At 44.5% G+C, this 19,662-nt stretch overlaps 1 protein-coding gene across 9 annotated transcripts in view; it reads left to right on the forward strand.

Annotated features, from left to right (window-relative positions):
• The window catches only part of DIXDC1 (DIX domain containing 1), a 69,190-nt gene that overhangs the window by 48,243 nt on the left and 1,285 nt on the right, over window positions 1-19,662 (forward strand). For all 9 annotated transcript variants that reach the window (XM_059180468.1, XM_059180459.1, XM_059180477.1 and 6 more), the window contains 12 exons: window positions 3,077-3,166; window positions 4,290-4,343; window positions 6,129-6,179; window positions 8,243-8,347; window positions 8,770-8,823; window positions 9,291-9,383; window positions 9,463-9,534; window positions 10,315-10,404; window positions 10,744-10,905; window positions 11,380-11,446; window positions 18,236-18,341; window positions 19,291-19,399. In XM_059180468.1, the coding sequence (XP_059036451.1) occupies window positions 3,077-3,166; window positions 4,290-4,343; window positions 6,129-6,179; window positions 8,243-8,347; window positions 8,770-8,823; window positions 9,291-9,383; window positions 9,463-9,534; window positions 10,315-10,404; window positions 10,744-10,905; window positions 11,380-11,446; window positions 18,236-18,341; window positions 19,291-19,399 (1,053 nt within the window). The remainder of the gene's footprint in view (window positions 1-3,076; window positions 3,167-4,289; window positions 4,344-6,128; window positions 6,180-8,242; window positions 8,348-8,769; window positions 8,824-9,290; window positions 9,384-9,462; window positions 9,535-10,314; window positions 10,405-10,743; window positions 10,906-11,379; window positions 11,447-18,235; window positions 18,342-19,290; window positions 19,400-19,662) is intronic.

The following is a 19,662-nucleotide window of genomic DNA, read 5'->3' on the forward strand; positions in this document are numbered from 1 at the left end:
CTCACCTGTCCACAGCTATGTACCTGCAGTCGTGGGCCTTCGCCAGAGATTGGCAGTGGGAACAGTCTAGAATTTGTCCCCAGAAATTCTCTCGCAGGAAGAACACAAGGGCCAGTAATGCGGCAGGTCCCCATTTGAGTTTAGCTGAGGGATTTAGCTCCCTCCTAATGCGTTTGCAAGAGGTTGCCAAGCCATAATGATCAGGTAACAGGTTTTTCTCGAACAACAAAGCTCTTCAGTCTTTTCTATACCTTCGTGCCAGCTCGGCAATTCAACCCCTGAGGCCGACTGACCCAATTGACTTCGTTCCTACCCTGAGTGACACCCCCCCCCATCCTCTGTCTTTGTGCATCTGTCCCTGTTTGGCGGGGGGGGGGGGGGGGGGGGCTTGCCATGTGCTGATGACCCTGAAATTGTCTAGGAATATTCCTTTCTGTTCATGCTGGGAACGGCCCTGCTTCTGAATTGTCAGATATTTATGGATATGTAAACAAAGCCCACATTATGTGAGTGGCTCTGGCAGCCGGTAGGTGGTGGAGGGCGTGCTCCCAGCCAGCCAGCAGCAGGGTGGGGACACAAAGGGTGCCGAAAGAAAGAAGGAGATTGGTGCTGGGGAGACACAGTTTGCATAATGTATGCCACTGGAGCTGGGAAGGGTTGGAGGAATGTTTACTGCCTAAACATTCCCAAGGAGAGTTGTTGATTTTTCCCCATTGGCTTTGTTATTTTTTAAATGTCTGCCTTTGAGATCTCTTATCTGCCACTCCACCAAGGACTGGTTTAATTAATGAGTGTGAACTTTGGGATTACACCCAACCAGCTCTTTCCCAGGATGGTTTGCAGTATATGAACACAGATATCCATCAGTTTGGCTTTCGGTTTAGTTTGCATTTTTCAGTCTGGGAGAAATCCGACGGCAGATTAGACAGAAAGAGAAGAGATTTGACAGGCAGAAAGTCAGCACCCTAATATTCCCTGCAAACAGAGTTGCTTTAATTCACAGCCACATGATCACAATGAGAATTCAGTTCCATTATAGAATACAATGGAGCTCACAGCATCCACTGGGCTCCTTAACTCTTTCGGTGATGAGGGAGTTGCGTGCTAAGCCACGACCAGGATTTATGACTTCTTAGTGTACCTCAGTTAGAGCCCACTGAACACTTTGCCACTAACAGAGTTAATGTGTCTATGATGTTGCTCTCCCTTAGCTCCCTGTGGTGTCATACTTGTCTTACACCTCTTGCCACGCTCCAGGGGATAGCCAAATTCATTCGCTTTACTAATATTTTATAATTAGTTACTGCTTGATAGACCAACCAGTGGCTGATTTTAAACAGTTTTTGTATACCAGCATTTGTGATGTAATTAGTGTTACATTTACTGAGATGGGGTTTAACCTCTGTTACTTTATTTTTTTTTTTTTTAAGATTTTGTTTATTTATTTGACAGACAGAGATCACAAGTAGGCAGAGAGTCAGGCAGAGAGAGGAGGAAGCACAAAGAGGCCCAATGCGGGGCTCGATCCCAGGACCCTGAGATCATGACCTGAGCCGAAGGCAGAGGCTTTAACCCACTGAGCCACCCAGGCGCCCCATAACCTCTGTAACTCTTGACTGAACTGGGACAGAACTGAAATATAAAAAGGGGACACACTCTTAAATCTTCCACTGAGCTGATAGGTCTCATAATCCTACCTGCATGAGCAGTTCAGGTTTTGTGAGTGCTAAAGAATACAGTTTTGGGGGTCTTCTTGAGGAATAAGGTTACAGATTATGAGTACAGTTGATCTTTGGCCAACTTGTGGGGGAGGTGACTAGGGGCACCAACCCCCTGCACAGTTGAAAATCTGTGTATGACTTTTGACTCCCCCAGAACTTAACTACTAACAGCCTACTGTTGACCATAAGGTTTACTGAAAACATAAAGAGTTGATTTGGGGCGCCTGGGTGGCTCAGTGGGTTAAGCCGCTGCCTTCGGCTCAGGTCATGATCTCGGGGTCCCGGGATCGAGTCCCGCATCGGGCTCTCTGCTCAGCAGGGAGCCTGCTTCCTCCTCTCTCTCTGCCTGCCTCTCTGCCTACTTGTGATCTCTCTCTGTCAAATAAATAAATAAAATCTTTAAAAAAAAAAAAAAAAAAAAAAGAGTTGATTAACCCCTCTTTTGACTGTTACCGGTATTACATACTGTGCTCTTAAAGTAAACTAGAGAATAGCAAATGTTAAAATCATAAGGAGGAGAAAATATGCTTTCAGAACTGAAATGTATTTTGTAAAAAAAAAAAATTTATATCAGTGGGACCTGTGCAGTGCAAACCCGTGTTGTTGAGCTGTACAATATTAGAGCGGGGCTTTGGGATGGTCAGTGCCTGTGAAGGGCTCTAGGGTCTGTGCTTCCTCTCCTTCAGGGTAAGTGTGCCTCCCCCACCCCCCACCCCCCACACTCTGTGAAAGCAAAGCCTGGTGTGGGGAGCGGAAATGAGGACATCTCTCTGTCAATAGGTTTTCCTTCTTGTTCCATACAGGTTGCCCTAGGGAGTAAAAATTCAGAGTTATTAAAACAAACAGAAATCCAACAAACCCAAGTCAGTGCTCGAAATGTATTTTTTTTTTTTTTTTAAGATTTTTTCTTTCTCAGTAATCTCTACACCTATCCTGGGGCTCAAACACACAACCCTGAGATCCAGAGTCACACGCTCTACAGACTGAGCCCGCCAGGAGCCCCTAAATGTGTTTTAAATAATTCATTGTAGTTAACTTCTCTAAGGAAAGGTAATTCTTTTAGTTCACTTTCTAGGTAGTAAATTTAGTTTGAGCAGCTGGAGCCACAGAGCCTTGAAGGGAAGGATTCAGGCACATCCAGGAAGATGAAAGGGTCCTAAGTGTGGGCCCGATAAGAGGAACTTCTGAGAGACCCAAGATGAAAAATTGGAGGTATCAAAGGACCAAAAATTACCAAGGAGATTTACCTGGGAAGCTCAGTTGTGATTTCAGTTTAGGATAAGCTTAGCAAGCTCAACTCTGGACTCCGTCATCTGATGGGAGTCAGGTTTCTTTCTGCTTCTGTGCTTATTCAGGCCTTACTGCTCAATGGATCCTTACCCGAAGATGAACAGGAGAGGCCCCTGGCCCTCCTTCAACCAGGAGTCAATCCTGAGGAACAGCTGGTGAGTTCCTTCGTCTGTGACTGGACTCCAGATAAACCGGTTTATGTGTTTGATTTGCTTTTAGCTTTCGACTCTGTTGTCCTCACTTTCTTGAAATGTTCTCTTCCCTGACCCCACCTCTCCTGTTTTCCTCTGTATTTTTGACTGTTTCTTCCATTCTCCCTCCCTCTCCTCATCAACAAATTTACTGAGCGCCAACTATGCCTGGCACAACTTCCTGGTACTGGAGATGCCCTAAGGACAAAGCAGACCTACGACCCCACCCTCACAGAGCTCACCTTCAAGTTCCCTTTGAAGCTCCTCAGAGTTCCCCTGGGGGCCACTGCTATGGATCTGTTCACCTGGGCGGTGTTACCTGCCTCCTTGGCGTCATGCACTTCCCACCCTGCTTCTCAGATGCTGATTTCTAGCTCGGCTCTGGAGCTGTAGACTGACTGGCCTGTGTGGCATGTAACCACCGCCCATCATCTCCACTTCCGTGTCCCGTAAGCCTCTCACTACCTCGAGTCCTAAATTAAACGGCTTTTCTCTCTCCACCACCAAAACTACTTATCCCTTTGCACTCTGTTTCTGATCGCTACCCACGGCCCCAGATACCCAAGACTGAACATCATCCTTGCATCCTTCTGGCCCTTCCCTCTGTGTCTGATAGGTCACCCAGCTCTGTCCATTCCCCCTTTAAATTATATCCATCCACTTCTCTCCTTTCTCAAAGCCACGACCTTAATTCAGTCCTCCATCCAGTATGCTAGCAGCCTTCCAGCTGGTTTTCCTGATTCCTCTCCTGACCTCCTCTAATTCATTTTCTATAAAACAGCAACAATAAAATTTCCCTCCAAGGCAAGAGTCATTTTATCATTCCTTTGCTTTTCCTCGGACCCGCTGTACCTAGTACACAAGCACTTGTCTGAATTTCATCCACAGTCCTTTCCTTGCCCCTCCCCCACTTGTGCTTCCCCCAGAGAGGAGGGGCTGCTTCCTGTTCTCTGTATTCAGTTAGGAGGCTAACATTGGACAAGGTACCCAGTAAATACTTGCTGAACCCAGTAAATATTTGCTGAATGAATGACCTCTGAATTTCACGGCATAGCTGCATAGCCATCTCTTTGTGCCTTATATTTAGATTATAATCCAGAGTCGTCTGGATCAGAGTATGGAGGAGAATCAGGACCTAAAGGTATGTCAGAACATGTGCCTTTTTCCCTTTGAAAAAACTTATGGGAATATCATACACCAGCATCAGAACAGTGATGTGTATGAGTGACGGGATGCAGACTTAGGACTTTGGCTGTGTCTGTTTTATATCTTTGATTGAAAGAGAGAGACATGTCCTGAGTATGGCAAAAACGTAATGTCTTTTGAGTCTTGGTGGTAATAGGTATCTATGTCATTGGTTCCACCTTTCTTTGTGTTTTAAATGTTTCATAATTTTTCTTTTTTAATTAAAAATGGGTCTAATATCAATATGGTTCTTTTCTTTTTTTTTTAATTTTTAGTTCATTTCTTTGAGAGAGAGGGAATGTGAATGAGAGCACGAGGTGGGGGTGGGTCAGAGGGAGAGGGAAAAGCAGACTCTCCACTGAGCAGAGAGCCTGACTAAGGGCTGGAGCCCAGGACCCTGAAATCATGACCTGAGCCAAAGGCAGATGCTTAACTGACGAGCCACCCAGGTGCCCCCCAGTATGGTCTTTTTAAGATCATTTTAAAATAATTTATACTACATTAATTTCAGCTGTACAACATTGATTTGATATGTGTATATATTATGAAATGATCACCATTATAAATGTAGTTAACATCCACCACCACACAGTTACACATTTTTGTTCCTTTTTTCTTTCTTTTTTTTTTTTTTAAAGATTTATTTATTTATTTGACAGACAGATCACAAGTAGGCAGAGAGGCAGGCAGAGAGAAAGAAGAGGAAGCAGGCTCCCTGCTGAGCAGAGCGAGCCCGATGTGGGGCTCCATGAGGGGCTTGATCCCAGGACCCTGGGATCATGACCTGAGCCGAAGGCAGAGGCTTTAACCCACTGAGCCACCCAGGCGCCCCACATTTTTTTTCTTTTAATGAGAACTTTTAACATTTATTATCTTACCAACTTTCAAATACATGATACAGTAGTATTAATCATAGTCTAGTATGGTCCTTTATAAAGACTTCTTCCCAGAATGCTTCTAGTTCAATGGGTTTTAACTTTTTTGGAGTCCTAGGTATATGACTAAAGCCATTAGCACTCTCCAGAATATGCACAAGTATGTGCTCACACACTCACTGACTTGAATTTTTAATAGAATTACTTTTGAGTCCATCTGTGGAGCCCATGTTAGGAATTTCCTATTTTAGATATGTTAATTCCAAACTCTTAATGGGATGCAATAGGAAAGAAGACCAGGGTCTAGGGTCTGCGTGTTCCTCTCCTAAAATCTTCCCTAGTGACAGTTATATACGTGTCTTTAATCTATTGTAAGGGGTGGATAATTAGTATTTCATTGTTGGGCTAAATGTGTCTTTGGTTTATAAAGAACAATGCCCACTTGGAGAATCCGAAGGACTCTAGCCCTTTGTCGAACACATGACACTGGGGGTAGGCATGTGAAGATAGGATTGTGTGCTTCAGTAAGGGAGACCTAGATTATGATGATTAGGTTTTCCTGTCAGTGAAGAGGGCTAACTGTAGGAATGAGAGTCTGTGGGAATGTGGTATCTTCTTTCTTGACAAGACGCTTCTCTACCTGCATTTGGGCCTGGGTAGCACAGAGAAGGACAGGATGGGTCTCGTTCTTGTTTCTGTGAGGCCGCCTTTACTGTTTACTGGACCGGATCTGCTTTCCGCCTCAGGAGAGGGTTCGTTGTTCATGGAATGGCTATCTGAGTTTTGTGTTCCTCCTGACAGAATGAGGTAATGCTTCTGATGCAACCCAGATGCCACCATCTGATCTAACTATATTTGGTTTGCAGAAGGAGCTGCTGAAATGTAAACAAGAAGCCAGAAACTTACAGGGGATAAAGGTAAAAAGGAAGACATTTAACCCTTTCAATAAACTCTACCCGGTAAACCTGTCTACTGCTGAGCGTGGGCAGGAGGAGGATGGTTGCGGCTGGGGTCTTGTATACATTTGCAGGAGCCTTGGGCAGGTGGAGTGCTACTAGGAAGTATCACTTTGTGGATGAGAAGTGACACACGTTGGGGAAAACACCAGCGTTTTGCTGAGGCTAATTTCTGACGTTACGACTTGTTTCGCTGTCCCTTCCCCTCTACCACCCTCACAGTTTTTATATGTAAAAACAACCAGGTTTTAAAGTTTTCTTCAGTTCTAAAGACGAATGTCCTCTTAAACATTGTAATTTACTTAGTGTTTGAGTAGGTAATGGTATTTAATGGCTTGAAGTGAAGATGGTGTGAAAAGACCATGCCTGAAAAGTCTGTCTTCCAGCCCTGTCCCCTCCCCCCACTCAGTCACTTAGTTCTCTTTCCTGGCGGTTACTTACAGTTATCAATCAATATGTGTGTATATGATTTTTCCCTCAATAATAGTGTATTATACATACAGCTTGGCACTTTGCTCTTTTTCCACCTAGTAGCATATCTTGGAGATCATTCTATTTCAGTACATAAAAACCTTCCTAGATCTTTTTTATGGTTGCATAGTATGCCAGTATATATTTATCTGATCATGTAATCAGTTCCTGTTGATGGTCTTTTAGGTTACCTCCAGTCTTTTGCTAATACAGTGATCTAGCTAGCAGTTTTGAATATATGTTGCTTCTCCTCCATGGGAATGCTTCTGTTGAATAAACACTTAGAAACGTGAAAGGATGTTCTTAAGCTGCTGTCTTCCCCTCTTCCTTACACTCCTGTTCACAGCTCCGCAGGGTTTGTCAGAGTCCGTATATTTCATAGAGTATATTTCATATTTCCTTTGAGATATGTCAGTAAACAAAGCATTCCATGCTCAGATGAGTTTGAGAAAGGCCTTGTAGGCTGGAAGAGTCCCATACTAGAGGACCTGAGAAAGTCTGCCATAAAAAGTTTGGAATTATTAACCACAGAAGTGCTTTTTCTCCCATGCAACACTTACTAACACTTTGGGAAAAGTTCTCTGAACTGCCAATGCTAAGCGCATCTTGGATGACCTTTGGCGTGTACTGCCGTGGCTGACAGCGTACTTAAGGACAGACCCTCACCTTCTCCAGAGCCCACCCCATTTTTCTTTGCATTCTGTAAAGAGAGGAAAATCAAGGCAATCACACTGCAGTGCAGCTCCAGTCCCAAGTTCCATGTGAGGTCATCATGGTTGGAAAAGTTTGTTCTAGCCGATCTTTTTAAGTGTATACATCCCACAGTTTTTAGGCATGGTAGAAACCAAGAGAGTCCAAGCTGAGAGACAGCACCATGAAGCTGGTAAGATCATAGGATACTGGGAAGAGAAACCACAAGTCCAAGAGGAGTTCCGAGCATGGAAATACAATCCCAGTCCTGGTCTAGACTAGGCATTGGAAGGCAGTGGGAGTAGGCCGAGAGGGATTCCAGGGATTCTCTATGAATGGGGTGGCAGGCAGCAGTAGGGCGCAGCCCTCAAGAGATGGGTATTTGGCAGAGAAGGAGAAGGAAAAAGAGCTCATCTAGACTCAGTATTTATATGGCCTAGATACAGATGAGGAAGCCAGGGTGGGAGGAAAGAGAGAGCGTTGTCCATGGTCGCCGTCATGAAGGTAAGCAATAGACTGGTCATCTGAATCTCGGTCTGTTGGATCCCAAAGGCCACCAACTCTTTCTCTGGCATCATGCTGGCAGGAAGGCATTGGAGGGTAGGGGTGAGTAATAGGTGGAGGAGAAAGCGGGTTTCAGTCAGCTAGGTAGGACAGTGGATAGGACTTTTCTTCAGGTGCTAGCATCCAGGAGAGGGACAGAAGAATCCCTGCTCATCTCCTCACTGCAAGACCTCATACTCTTTCCGTCTCCTAGTTTGCCCGAACTAATGCTGGATACCAGTAAGGGGTTTAAAACTTGTAGTGATGACTGGTTGATTGATTGACTGGGACCACAGTAATGAGTGAGCTTTTGTTCCCAGGACGCCTTGCAGCAGAGGTTGACCCAACAGGACACCTCTGTTCTTCAGCTCAAACAAGAACTGCTGAGGGCGAATATGGACAGAGATGAGCTGCACAACCAGAATGTGAGCTGCATGAATGAACTTGGACCTCACGGAGCCCCAGGAGCAAAATAGGATGCATGAAGTCCAGTTCGATCTGCCATCCTGACCTCTTAGCTTATTTCTGAGCTGCCTGTCCTCCATGTCTGCAATTAGTCTTACTTCCTGTTAGAGTCATCTCTGCCCTTGCTGAAAGCCCATACCTCCCTGGCCTTGAGCCCTTGAATTTTGAGCACACTGAGACAGAGACAAAACCGTGGTGCTACCATTTGATTATCTTACTAAAGAAATGGAGAGCAGCTGTGTGTTTTCACCATAGTCGTGCGTACTCTGTGCTCTGTGCCCTCACAGCCAGCATCAGCTCTGGTTACTGTGTGGTTGGTTTCCTACTGGGCGTGGCAGACAATACCTCTGTGCCGGTTAATTCTTTCTTTACCTTCTTGCAGGTGGACCTGCAGAGGAAGCTAGAGGAGCGGAACAGGCTCTTGGGAGAGTATAAAGTAAGAATGTCTATCAGTTTGGAAATGATTCCCATTTGACCTTTTATGGATCGTCTGTTGTTGCTCTTGTTCAAAGAGCTCTGAATACTCTGTTCTCATTGCTGCTTTCTGCAAGGACATCTTCTGGGTGCCTTTGATTCCACAACCCTGAAGAACAGATAGCATGTCTACGAGAAGGAGTACAGAGCTGGTTGTCTGCAAACTTCCATCTCAACCTTTATGTCTAACCTGCGTGCGTGCCATGTGGCGGTCCTCCTGCAAATGCTAGTTCCCTTCTGCCTTACTGTTCCAAGAACCCTCTGTACTGTGTCAGATCACTATGGTGTGGAATGTCTTCCTGTGTGGCTTGAGGAAAGGACTCTTCCCCTTGAGCCTCTCCTTTGCTCAGGTGGAACTTGCCCAGCCAGCAGTGAGCTGTTCAGCGCACTTGGCTTTGCACCCACCTGAAAGCTCTGTCTCTGTTGCAGAAAGAGCTGGGGCAGAAGGAGCGCCTCCTGCAGCAGCACCAGGCCAAGCTGGAAGAAGCCCTCCGGAAGCTCTCCGAGGCCAGTTACCAGCAGGTGGGAGTTGAGGCCCCCACTGACTTCCTGCGCCTCCAGCCTGAAGACAGCTTTTTCTGATGTCGTCTCTTCCTTGTAGGTGGACCTAGAGCGGGAGCTGGAACAGAAAGACGTCCTTTTGGCTCACTGTATGAAAAGAGAGGCAGATGAGGTAACCTGCCCCTTCGGGCCCTCTTCCCACATCTCTAGGGTTAAAGAGGCTATTTGGTGAGGGGGTTTAGAGTGCAGGGTCCAGGGGCTCCTGGCTGGCTCAGTCGCAGCAATATGCAGGCAATATATCTTGATCTCAGGGTCTTGAGTTCGAGCCCCACATTGGGTATCAAGAATACTTAAATAAATAAAACTTGAAAAATTTAAAAATAAGAACGCAGCTTCCAAGCAAAGAAAATCTAGTTTCAAATTCCAGCTTTTCATACTTGTTGCCATTGTGTGACCTTAATTTGCTTCACTTTTGAGCTTTAGAAATAAGACCTATTGAAAAAAAAAAGAAAGAAAGAAGACTCATCAGGAAAAAAAAAAAGAAATGACTCATCTGGAAAATAGTCCACTTGGCACAAAGTCAGGCTCCAAAGTATTAGTCTTTGTTCTTATTCTTTTCCTCACTGAAGTGAAGTCAGGAGGCGCCGAAGCAGCCTTCTCAGCCCTGCCCATGGCCACGCTGAGGCAAGGGTGGGGGTCCCCCGGCTGAGGCTTCCATTTTGCTCATTCCTTATTCAGCAGTGCCAACCAGTTATCAAGTACCGGGGTTACAGCAGGGAACGAAAGGAGAAAAAGGTCTTTGCACTCATGAGGGTTAAATTCTAATTGAGAGCAACATGAACAGACAGACAATGGGAGACTGTGATAGGAAGTGGTAAGTGTGAGTAAGAAAGGTGAGGACATCTCGGTTTGGAATTTTCCCTTACACCAAGTGTCACTTCTTGCTGCGTAGGTGACCAGCTACAACAGTCACAACTCTCAGAGCAATGGTTTTCTCCTTCCAGTGGCAGGAAAAGGAGCTGCTTCCGTCACTCACAAAGGGGTAGGTTCTTGGGATTTGCATGCAGACCCCACTTCCAGCTAAAACCAGAACAGTGGCCTAACCATCACCAGCACCCCCAGGCCTTTTGTACCCCAGTTCCCTAATTCCTGCATCTGATGAGCGCAGAGGATGCAAGACTCTTGCTGTCCGCCGTGAATAATCAATGGGCAAACAATAGGCCCACTTCTGTGAAGGAAAATTTCTTAGCATTCATACCTCCTCCCTTGGAAATAAAAGATCCGGCCTGGGAGCCTCTGTGTAGGGTGTTGAGCCCAGCAGTGGGGATGTGGTTAGTCCTGTGGCCGCGCCAGCTCAGCGGCACCTCCCTTCTGCCCCCAGACCAGCGACCTGCAGCTCGTTCGCGACGCGCTCCGCAGCCTGCGCGGCAGCTTCAGCGGCCACGACCCTCAGCACCACACCATCGACAGCCTGGAGCAGGGCCTCTCCAGCCTGATGGAGCGCTTGCACGCCATGGAGACCCAGAAGAAGCCGGACAGAAGGGTAATCCTCTTTCTGGGCCGTTTCTCTTGGGCCAGCACCAAAGAACTTCGTTGTGTCAAGTTTAATTGAGATGACGGCTTTGCCAACAGACATGTCAAAGGTTTTCCTCTAAGTGGAGCCGACTCTGCATCAGGAAAGGCATTCGTGATAACTCTTGCTCCTAGAAATTGCATAAGGGTTTAAGGAAGTGTGGTTCTTGAGCCCACAGTAGTCTCCTCTACTGCTTCTTGCCCTTCCTTCTTCTCCCCTGAATGAGCTTGGCATTGGATGTGGAAATATATGGGAAACTACATTGGAGACTAGAGAGCCTTTTATAAATGTACATCGTTCTTATTAGAATATAATGTCCAATTTTATATACTGTGGAAGATGGGGTAGAAAAATATATATTTCAGGTACATTTTTATGATTTAAATTTCTTGGATAAATTCTCCTGCTGATGATAACTCTTGGTATTTTTGTGTGGCTTCTCAGGTTCGGGGCAAGTCACCCAGAACTCAAGCAGGTAGTGAATACCGGGAGTCCTGGCCCCCTAATTCAAGTAAGTACTCATTACTGCTCAGTAAGGGTTCCTAGCTTATTAGATCAGAAATTTAGTACTTTTCTTGCTACTGACATTTTGAGAGTAGAATTTTTCTTGTGGTACTTCACTCTTTTTTTTTTTTTTTTTTAAAGATTTTATTTATTTATTTGACAGAGATCACAAGTAGGCAGAGAGGCAGGCAGAGAGAGAGAGAGAGAGGAGGAAGCAGGCTCCCTGCAGAGCAAAGAGCCTGACATGGGGCTCGATCCCAGAACCCTGGGATCATGACCTGAGCCGAAAGCAGAGGCTTTAACCCACTGAGCCACCCAGGTGCCCCAGTGGTGGTACTTCACTCTTACATTGCTTCTGTAGGAATACTTGAATCGAGTTACTTCTAGGATGTGAAGACACATACCGGCCGTCATCAGCACCATTACCCCAAGTACCTTTAGCACGTGCAGGATGCTCCTAGCTCAGGATATTCCAAAGATATTTTGGAAAATATACAATATCAAAATATTTACACCGAACACAGCAGAATATAAAACAACAGAAACACACACAAATCCCCCTACAGTCCCAAATAGTACAGGAAATTTCCAGTTCTTCCTGAAGGCAAAAGTTTAATTTCTTTGGGGATTTTCCTTAAAACTGGGGGCTTGGGTCTTTCAAAAGACTTGCGCCACCTAGTGGCCACGCTGAAGAAGTAATTTAATCTGCTCTCTGCCCTCTCCTTAATTCCTTTCCTTGTTCCTTCAAACATGCGGGAAACCTACCCTGCCTGGTAATTTCTCTTTTACCACGTATGTTAACATTTTTCTTTAATAATATCCACATTTTGTCTTTTATGGTTTACCCAGGCCTAATCTAAAAGTACATAATAATCTACAAAAACCAAATAGTAAAAAGCTAACCGTTTGTTACAGTTTTTTTTTTTTAAAGATTTTATTTATTTATTTGACAGAGAGAGATCACAAGTAGGCAAAGAGGCAGACAGAGAGAGGAGGAAGCAGGCTCCCCACTGAGCAGAGAGCCCGATGTGGGACTTGATCCCAGGACCCTGAGATCATGACCTGAGCTGAAGGCAGCGGCTTAACACACTGAGCCACCCAGGCGCCCACATATACAGTTTTGAAAGCTACATTAATAAACAAAATCTAAAGTAAGACACTTAAGATATTGGCACAATAAGAAAGATAAAATGTTTTTTGTAGGGCAAATAAAATAATATGTAAGCCCCCAGATACCTTTTCTTCTTGAATGAGGGATTTACACTGGGAATAAAAAATTATATTAGTACCAGAATTAGTTTCAATTTCTTTCTTAGTATTGTTTTGAAACAGTCATTTTTTTTTAAGATTTATTTATTCATTTATTTATTTGTCAGAGAGAGAGAGTGAGAGAGTGTGTGTGTACAAGCAGGGGGAGCGGCCTGGAGAGGGAGAGGCAGGCTGAGCAAGGAGCCGGAAGCTAGACTCGATCCCGGGACCCTGGGATCATGGCCTGAGCCAAAGGCAGCTGTTCAACCAACTGAGCCACCCAGATGTCCCTCATTTCTATTTTCTTGAGAGACTTTTTATTTTCTCATCCCTTTCAGGACTTTCTTTAGGTTAATATAAATTGCCAATGCAGATAATTCTAAATATTTGGAAATTCTTCTTTAAAAATCTAAAAATTCCTTCCTTCCTGGAAAAATCCTTTTATGTATTTGCTGTACTTATCCTAAATACTGCAAATATTCATAGCTGCTTATATATACAGAGTTAATCTAATTTCTGTATTCACAGTTACAAGATCTCTCTCCTGAAAATACAAAAGCTTGTGTAACTCATTAGCCTCCTACCTACCGACTTTTTTTCTTATTCCCCCACATCAAACCTTAAAAAAATAGTCTACATGGGATCTTTTTCCATCCTTTCTTCCCATTCACTACTCAAGCCACCAGTTGGCTTTTACTCAGCAAATCCATACTTAGTGTTCTTTTTGTCAGATCACTGTTGACCTTCTTGGCCTTAATCAAAGTGGTTACTTTTCAAACCTTGTCTTCTATTGACTTCTAAAAATCACTGATTGTTCTTCTTTTTTTTTTTTTTAAAATATTTTATTTATTTATTTGACAGACAGATCACAGTCAGGCAGAGAAGCAGACAGAGAGAAAGGAAGGGAAGCAGGCTCCCCACTGAGCAGAGAGCCTGATGCGGGGCTCGATCCCAGGACCCTGGGATCATGATCTGAGCTGAAGGCAGAGGCTTTAACCCACTGAGCCATCCAAGCGCCCCAGGGCTGTATTTTTGAATGACAACTGGATATCTCCCTGTAGGCATAATGGTACTTCAAACTTTGTGTCCAAAACTGGATACAAAATAGAGTGGGAAAAATACAGAGTATGGAATCAAACAGATCTGGGGGTGTAGTTTTGGCTCTCAGTAGAGTGTGGATCATGGGCAAGGGAGTTAATTAATATCTATGAATTTTAGTTTCCTTGTTCATGAAATGGAGATAATTTTGAAGGATTATGAGCATTAAGTGAAATATTATGTGCAAATAACATGGCATAGTGGGTGGCAGATGAGAGGTGCAAGGCGAATGTTTATAGTCTCAAAATACCTTCCAATTATTCCCCTCTGGCTTATGCCCTGTCTTTCTCCATTTCATCACACCCAGATCTCCTGAAAGAGTAATCTTTTCTCTGAATCCACTTCTTTTCTTGCCTTTTACTCTTAAGGGGAAGCAATAATAATTATTTTGGATTTAAGAAGTAATACAGTAGAGTGGCCCCTGGGTGGCTCAGTCAGTTAAGCGTCTGCCTCTGGCTCAGGTCTTATCCCAGGGTCCTGGGATGGAGCCCTGCGTTGGGCTCCCTGCTCAGTGGAGATTCTGCTTTTCCCTCTCCCTCTGCCCTCCCACCCCACTGGTGCTCTCTCTGTCTCTCTCAAATAAATAAAAATAAAATCTTAAAAAAATAAAGTAATACAGTAGATGAGCGGAATAGAATTGAGAGTTAAGATAAAACCTATACATCTGTGGTCATTAGACCAGCAGATAGTCTCTTCCACAAATGGTGCTGGACAACAGTATATCCACATGTAGAGATGTAGAGCATAGAGATAGACCCCTACCTCACACCATGTATAAACATTAAAAATGGATCACTGAGGTAAATGTAAGAGCTAAGGCTGTAAAATTCTTGGAAGAAGACCTGGAAAATATTCATGACCTTGGATTCTCAGTCAGCAACAAAAAACAAAGCAAAGCATGAGCAATAGAAGAAAAAATAGGGAAATTGGGACTTCATCAAAATTAAACAATTTTGCATCAAAGGACACTATCAAGAAAGTGAAAAGACAAAGGCCATAGGACTAAATACTTGAAAAATCATTTATCTGATAAGGCTGTAGAATAGAGAATATACAAAGAACTCTTACAGACTGACAACAAAAGACAAAGAAATCCAGTAATAAACAGGCAAAGGGCTTGAATAAGCGTTTCTCCAAAGATAAACAAATAGCCAGTCCACACATGAAAAGATGTGTAAAACCAAGAGTCATTAGGAAATGCACATCAAAACCACAGTGAGCTACCCTAGTTCTAAAGGATTGGAAAATAAATGTTGTTGAGGGGGAGGTCCCAGATATTGCTGGTGGGGATGTCAAATGGTACAGCTGCTGTGGAAAACAATTTAGTGGTTCCTCAGAAACTTAAATACAGAATTATTCTATGATCCAGTAATTCCTTTCCTAGGAATATACTCAAAGAATTAAAAACAGGTATTTAAAAAAAAAAAACTACAAACTTGCACACACATGTACCTAGCATTATTCAGAATAGCCAGAAGGTAGAAACAACCCAAATGTTCATCCATCACCCAATGAATGTTTAAACAAATTCTGGCATGTGCATCTGATGGAATATTATCCAGCTGTAAAAAGAAACAATGCACTGATCCATGCTACAACATGGATGAACCTTGAAAACGCTAAGTGAATGATGCCAGACACAAAAGGGTATAAACTGCATGAATCCTTTTATATGAAATGCCCAGAATAGGCAGATCCCGAGAAACAACCAGTGAGTACATCAGACAGATGCCAAGATTAGGAAGGAGGGACTGCTTAATGAGTATGAAGTTCTATACCTTTTGGGATAATAAGATGTCCAAAAACTAGATAGTAGTTACAGTGACATAATACTGAATGTACTAAATGCCTCTGAATTGTACACTTTGAATGGTTAAAATGGTGAGTTTTGTGTTATGTGAATTTTACCTCTATTTTTAAAAAGTAAGTTAGGCAGCTCTTTCTGCCCACGGGTCCTGTCCCCATGCTTTAATAAAAATCACCTTTTTGCCCCCCCCCATAAGTAAAAATAAAAATAAATTTAAAAAGTAAGTTAAGAAAAATAATTTCCAACCTCTGCCTAGGATATAGAAGGCTCCTTCCCTAACGATAAGACAAAGTTGAGTCCTCTAAAAGAAATCATAACTTTCACTTTCTTGAATCCACGAGAGAGATGAGGTCATAAAGCAACCGAGTCCGAGTACAAAGTGATGCCTCCAAGGAGAGACTGGATGCAAGCACTGGTGCACTTGTGGGAGGAAGATGGCCCCACCATACGAATAGGAAAGAATTCGGCTAGGATTATAATTGCTCAAGGCTAAGCAGAGAGGATAGGAACCCTCGGGGCCACAGAAGCAAGGGGAGTTTGCACCCACTCGCAGACTCTTTATGGACCTCCATTGGGCGCTTATGAAAAATACTGGTTGTGGGGACAGAGTCTAAGGAAGACCTACCTTGGTGGTGGAGGCCCGGGCAGCTGCCACGAAAGGAAAAGCATGAAGCATTCTTCTTTAAGGAACAAAAGCCTTAAGCCAGTAGGGAAGGGCAGTAAATCAGTTTTCTCCTCCCTCCTTGGCCCAGGCAAAGGTGAAGACCTATTTTGACAAGGGAAAGAAAAAGGGAAAAAGAACTGTCTGTGCCTGGGAGACTGGTAGGACACTGTCTTGGGCTCATATCTTAGAGGTTGCCTACCCTTGGGGGAAGAAGAGTAGGACCATTGTGAATGCCCCACCCTCAAGACTGAGGTTGGGTCATGACCACAGAGAAGCTCCCCTCATTGCCAGCCACTGGATGTCCAAGCACTGAGTAAGAAGCAACACCAGCTTGCTGTGGGAAGGCACAAGTGTATAGAGATGGATTCGGGCACAGGCTCACAAGTAAAGTCTAAAGCTGAAGATGGAGGAACAGTGAAGAAAAACCCTCCAGCAATCCAGCTCCTAAACATAACTCTACAGGGATTTGAAGATGGTGGTGCCCCAAAGATAACCTGAACAAAAATCCCAATCCCAGCTCAATTGCAGTCCAGATTAACTGTGGCCTGGCAGAACGAGCAGTGGTCCTATTTCTAAGCATAAATATTTGGTAAGTCACTCTCTGCCGTCATATACATGATGTCTAATATTCAGTAAGAAATTATAAGACATTATAAGACATCCACAAAAGCAAGAAAAATACAGTTACGAGTCAATCAGTATCTACTTGAGAGTAAACTCGTATGATAAGGATGCTGAAATACCTAGAATAAGTTAAGAAAATATATGGAGATAGGATGGCAATGGAGATTTTAGTATTATAACAAATCAATTAGATTATAAGGTACAGTAATTACTGTTTTTGGTTCTTATGATAAAAATTTCTTAGTCTTTTCTCCTATTAAAGGCATAATCGTAAGTACTCCTTAATTAAAATTTTTAATAAGTACCTGTATAAAGAATAGAGAAGATGCTGACCAAGGAATCTGAGTTAAAAACCATGGGACCGGGGCACCTGGCCTGGGTGGCTCAGTCGGTTAAGCCGCAGACTCTTAATTTCAGCTCAGGTCTCGATCCCAGGGTCCCAGGTCCAGCCCTGCATCGGGCTCCCTGCTCTGTGGGAATCCTGCTTCTCCCTCTCCCTCTGCCTGCCTCTCCCTCTGCTTGTGCTTGTGTGCTTTCTTTCTCTCAGTCAGATGAATAAATAAAATCTTTTTTTTTTTTTTTAAGATTTTATTTATTTATTTGACAGAGAGAGATCACAAGTAGGCAGAGAGGCAGGTAGAGGGAGATTGGAGGAAGCAGGCTCCCTGCTGAGCAGAGAGCCCAATGCGGGACTCGATCCCAGGACCCTGAGAACATGACCTGAGCCAAAGGCAGCGGCTTAACCCACTGAGCCACCCAGGCGCCCGAATAAATAAAATCTTAAAAAAATAAAAACCAAACCAACCATGGGACCAACACGTACAGATCCTGTGTAGCTAAGGGATGAGATAGGTTTTGTACCTTTCACAACGAAGCATGAAGCCCCTTGGGATCCGAGTTTCTAAGGTCACTTTGCTCTGTGGTTCTTGCTCCTGCTCACGTTTCTCCATGAATTGCGTGGGCGTTCTCTACACCATCTACAAGTTGGCAATGTCTGCACCTCCTGCTCTGTGTCCCTTCTCCCTTGGTTGAGATCTTGCCTGGCTTCTTTGACCTTTTGACTCTGAGCAACACTGCCTGTCGGGACCCTCGTTGTTCCCTGGGAGAAGTACCTGGAATGGGTGAGAAGTGGCGACCTCATGATAGTGTCCGTGCCCAAAGCACCTCCTTCTGGCTTTGTGGCCCTAGGGGTAACTTCCCGTGGATCACACCCCACAGACGTGGCTGGTGTTTTGCAATGGTGTGGAGGCTGCGCTGTGACCCCAGGCACCTTCATGCTCCTGGAACACTTTGAATGACGGAATGAGGCGGGGTTGGGAGCAAGCTCTGACCTCAGCGTCTCTCTCCAACTGCAGGGTTGCCTCACTCACAGAGCTCCCCGGCTGTCAGCAGCACCTGCACGAAAGTGCTCTATTTCACTGACCGGTCACTCACACCCTTCATGGTCAACATACCAAAGAGGTGAGATTCCAGGATCGCGGTTTCTCTTTCACGTTTTGAAAGGACAAAGTAGTGACAGGAGGCGGACTCAGGGGTTACCTCCCACTGAACGAGCTGAGAGGCGTTTGAGGAACAGTATGGTGTAGCACGAATATAGATCGGGATCCTCGTTGCAGTGTCACCGCTAACCAGTGGTATTGTAAGGGACAGATCATGATCTGCTGCAAAGTACAGACGCCGTAATGGTGCTTCCAAACCTGATGCACAGTTATGTTCTGAGTTAGGAAAAATCATTTTTTAAGGGTTCAAAACAGCTCCCATTGGTAGGCATGGGTTGCAGCCTGGCCCTCCAGAGCTGTTACTCATCGATCTTGGTCCTGTTTGATGGTTGCATCTAAGCAATTGAGAATTCATGTTAAAAACCTTCAAACATTCCTTTATACTCCCTTGTAAGGTAAATAAAGACTTTTTAAACTCTGGAACCAGCAGCTGAGAGAGGTAATAGGTTGTCCCTCCCCTGGAGAGTATGCTTAGTTGGTCTGGGCTAACAGGGAGATGAAGATGGTGATGTCTGACTTAATTTTATCAGCCTAAAGAGATGGAATATTGTTGCAAAGAAGGAAATCAAGAGAACTTAGACGTATTGATAGTTCAGCCAATTAGATTTCAGAGATCTTATGGTGTCTGATTTCCAGAGTAAAACAGACAAAAGCGATCTGGCTGCTGCTGGAACACAAACATCTATTTTAAATTCTCAGAGCACCCTGTCCGTAATGCTATTCTTCTTCCCTCTTGGTGGCTCCCTAACCTCTGCTGTAGAATTGTCTGGGTTCCCAGGGGCGGGGACCTAACAAGGCCATGTCATTTCTGCCTGGAGAGTCTTTGGCAGGGGCCTGGCTTTAAGGTAACCTCTCATCTTCCCGGCCTAATGAGCAACAGTCTACGTCAGTGCTCTTGCCTTTTGTTGCAGGTTGGGGGAGGTGACACTGAAGGATTTTAAAGCAGCTATTGACCGGGAGGGAAATCACCGGTACCACTTCAAAGCGCTGGATCCTGAGTTTGGCACTGTCAAAGAGGAGGTACAGAATCCCTGGGGGGCCTGGGTGGCATCACTGCTGGGTCCTGAACCCCAGAGCCGCCTCCTCTGCGACCAGTACCCGAGTTCCCTCCCCAGGTCAGAGGAGTTTCCCAGAGCCTCAGGCCCATCTGATTACTCTAGACCGATGTGGTCAGGGAATGCACAAGGAACTGGCAGCTTCCTCAGTTCAAGGACTTCGATCACTTTGACAAACTGGGACAGAATGCTTTATTTTAAAAAGGAGAAAGTTTTGTTAGTGAAAAT

This window comes from Mustela lutreola, chromosome 1 (assembly GCF_030435805.1).
Source record: "Mustela lutreola isolate mMusLut2 chromosome 1, mMusLut2.pri, whole genome shotgun sequence".
NCBI lineage: Eukaryota > Metazoa > Chordata > Mammalia > Carnivora > Mustelidae > Mustela > Mustela lutreola.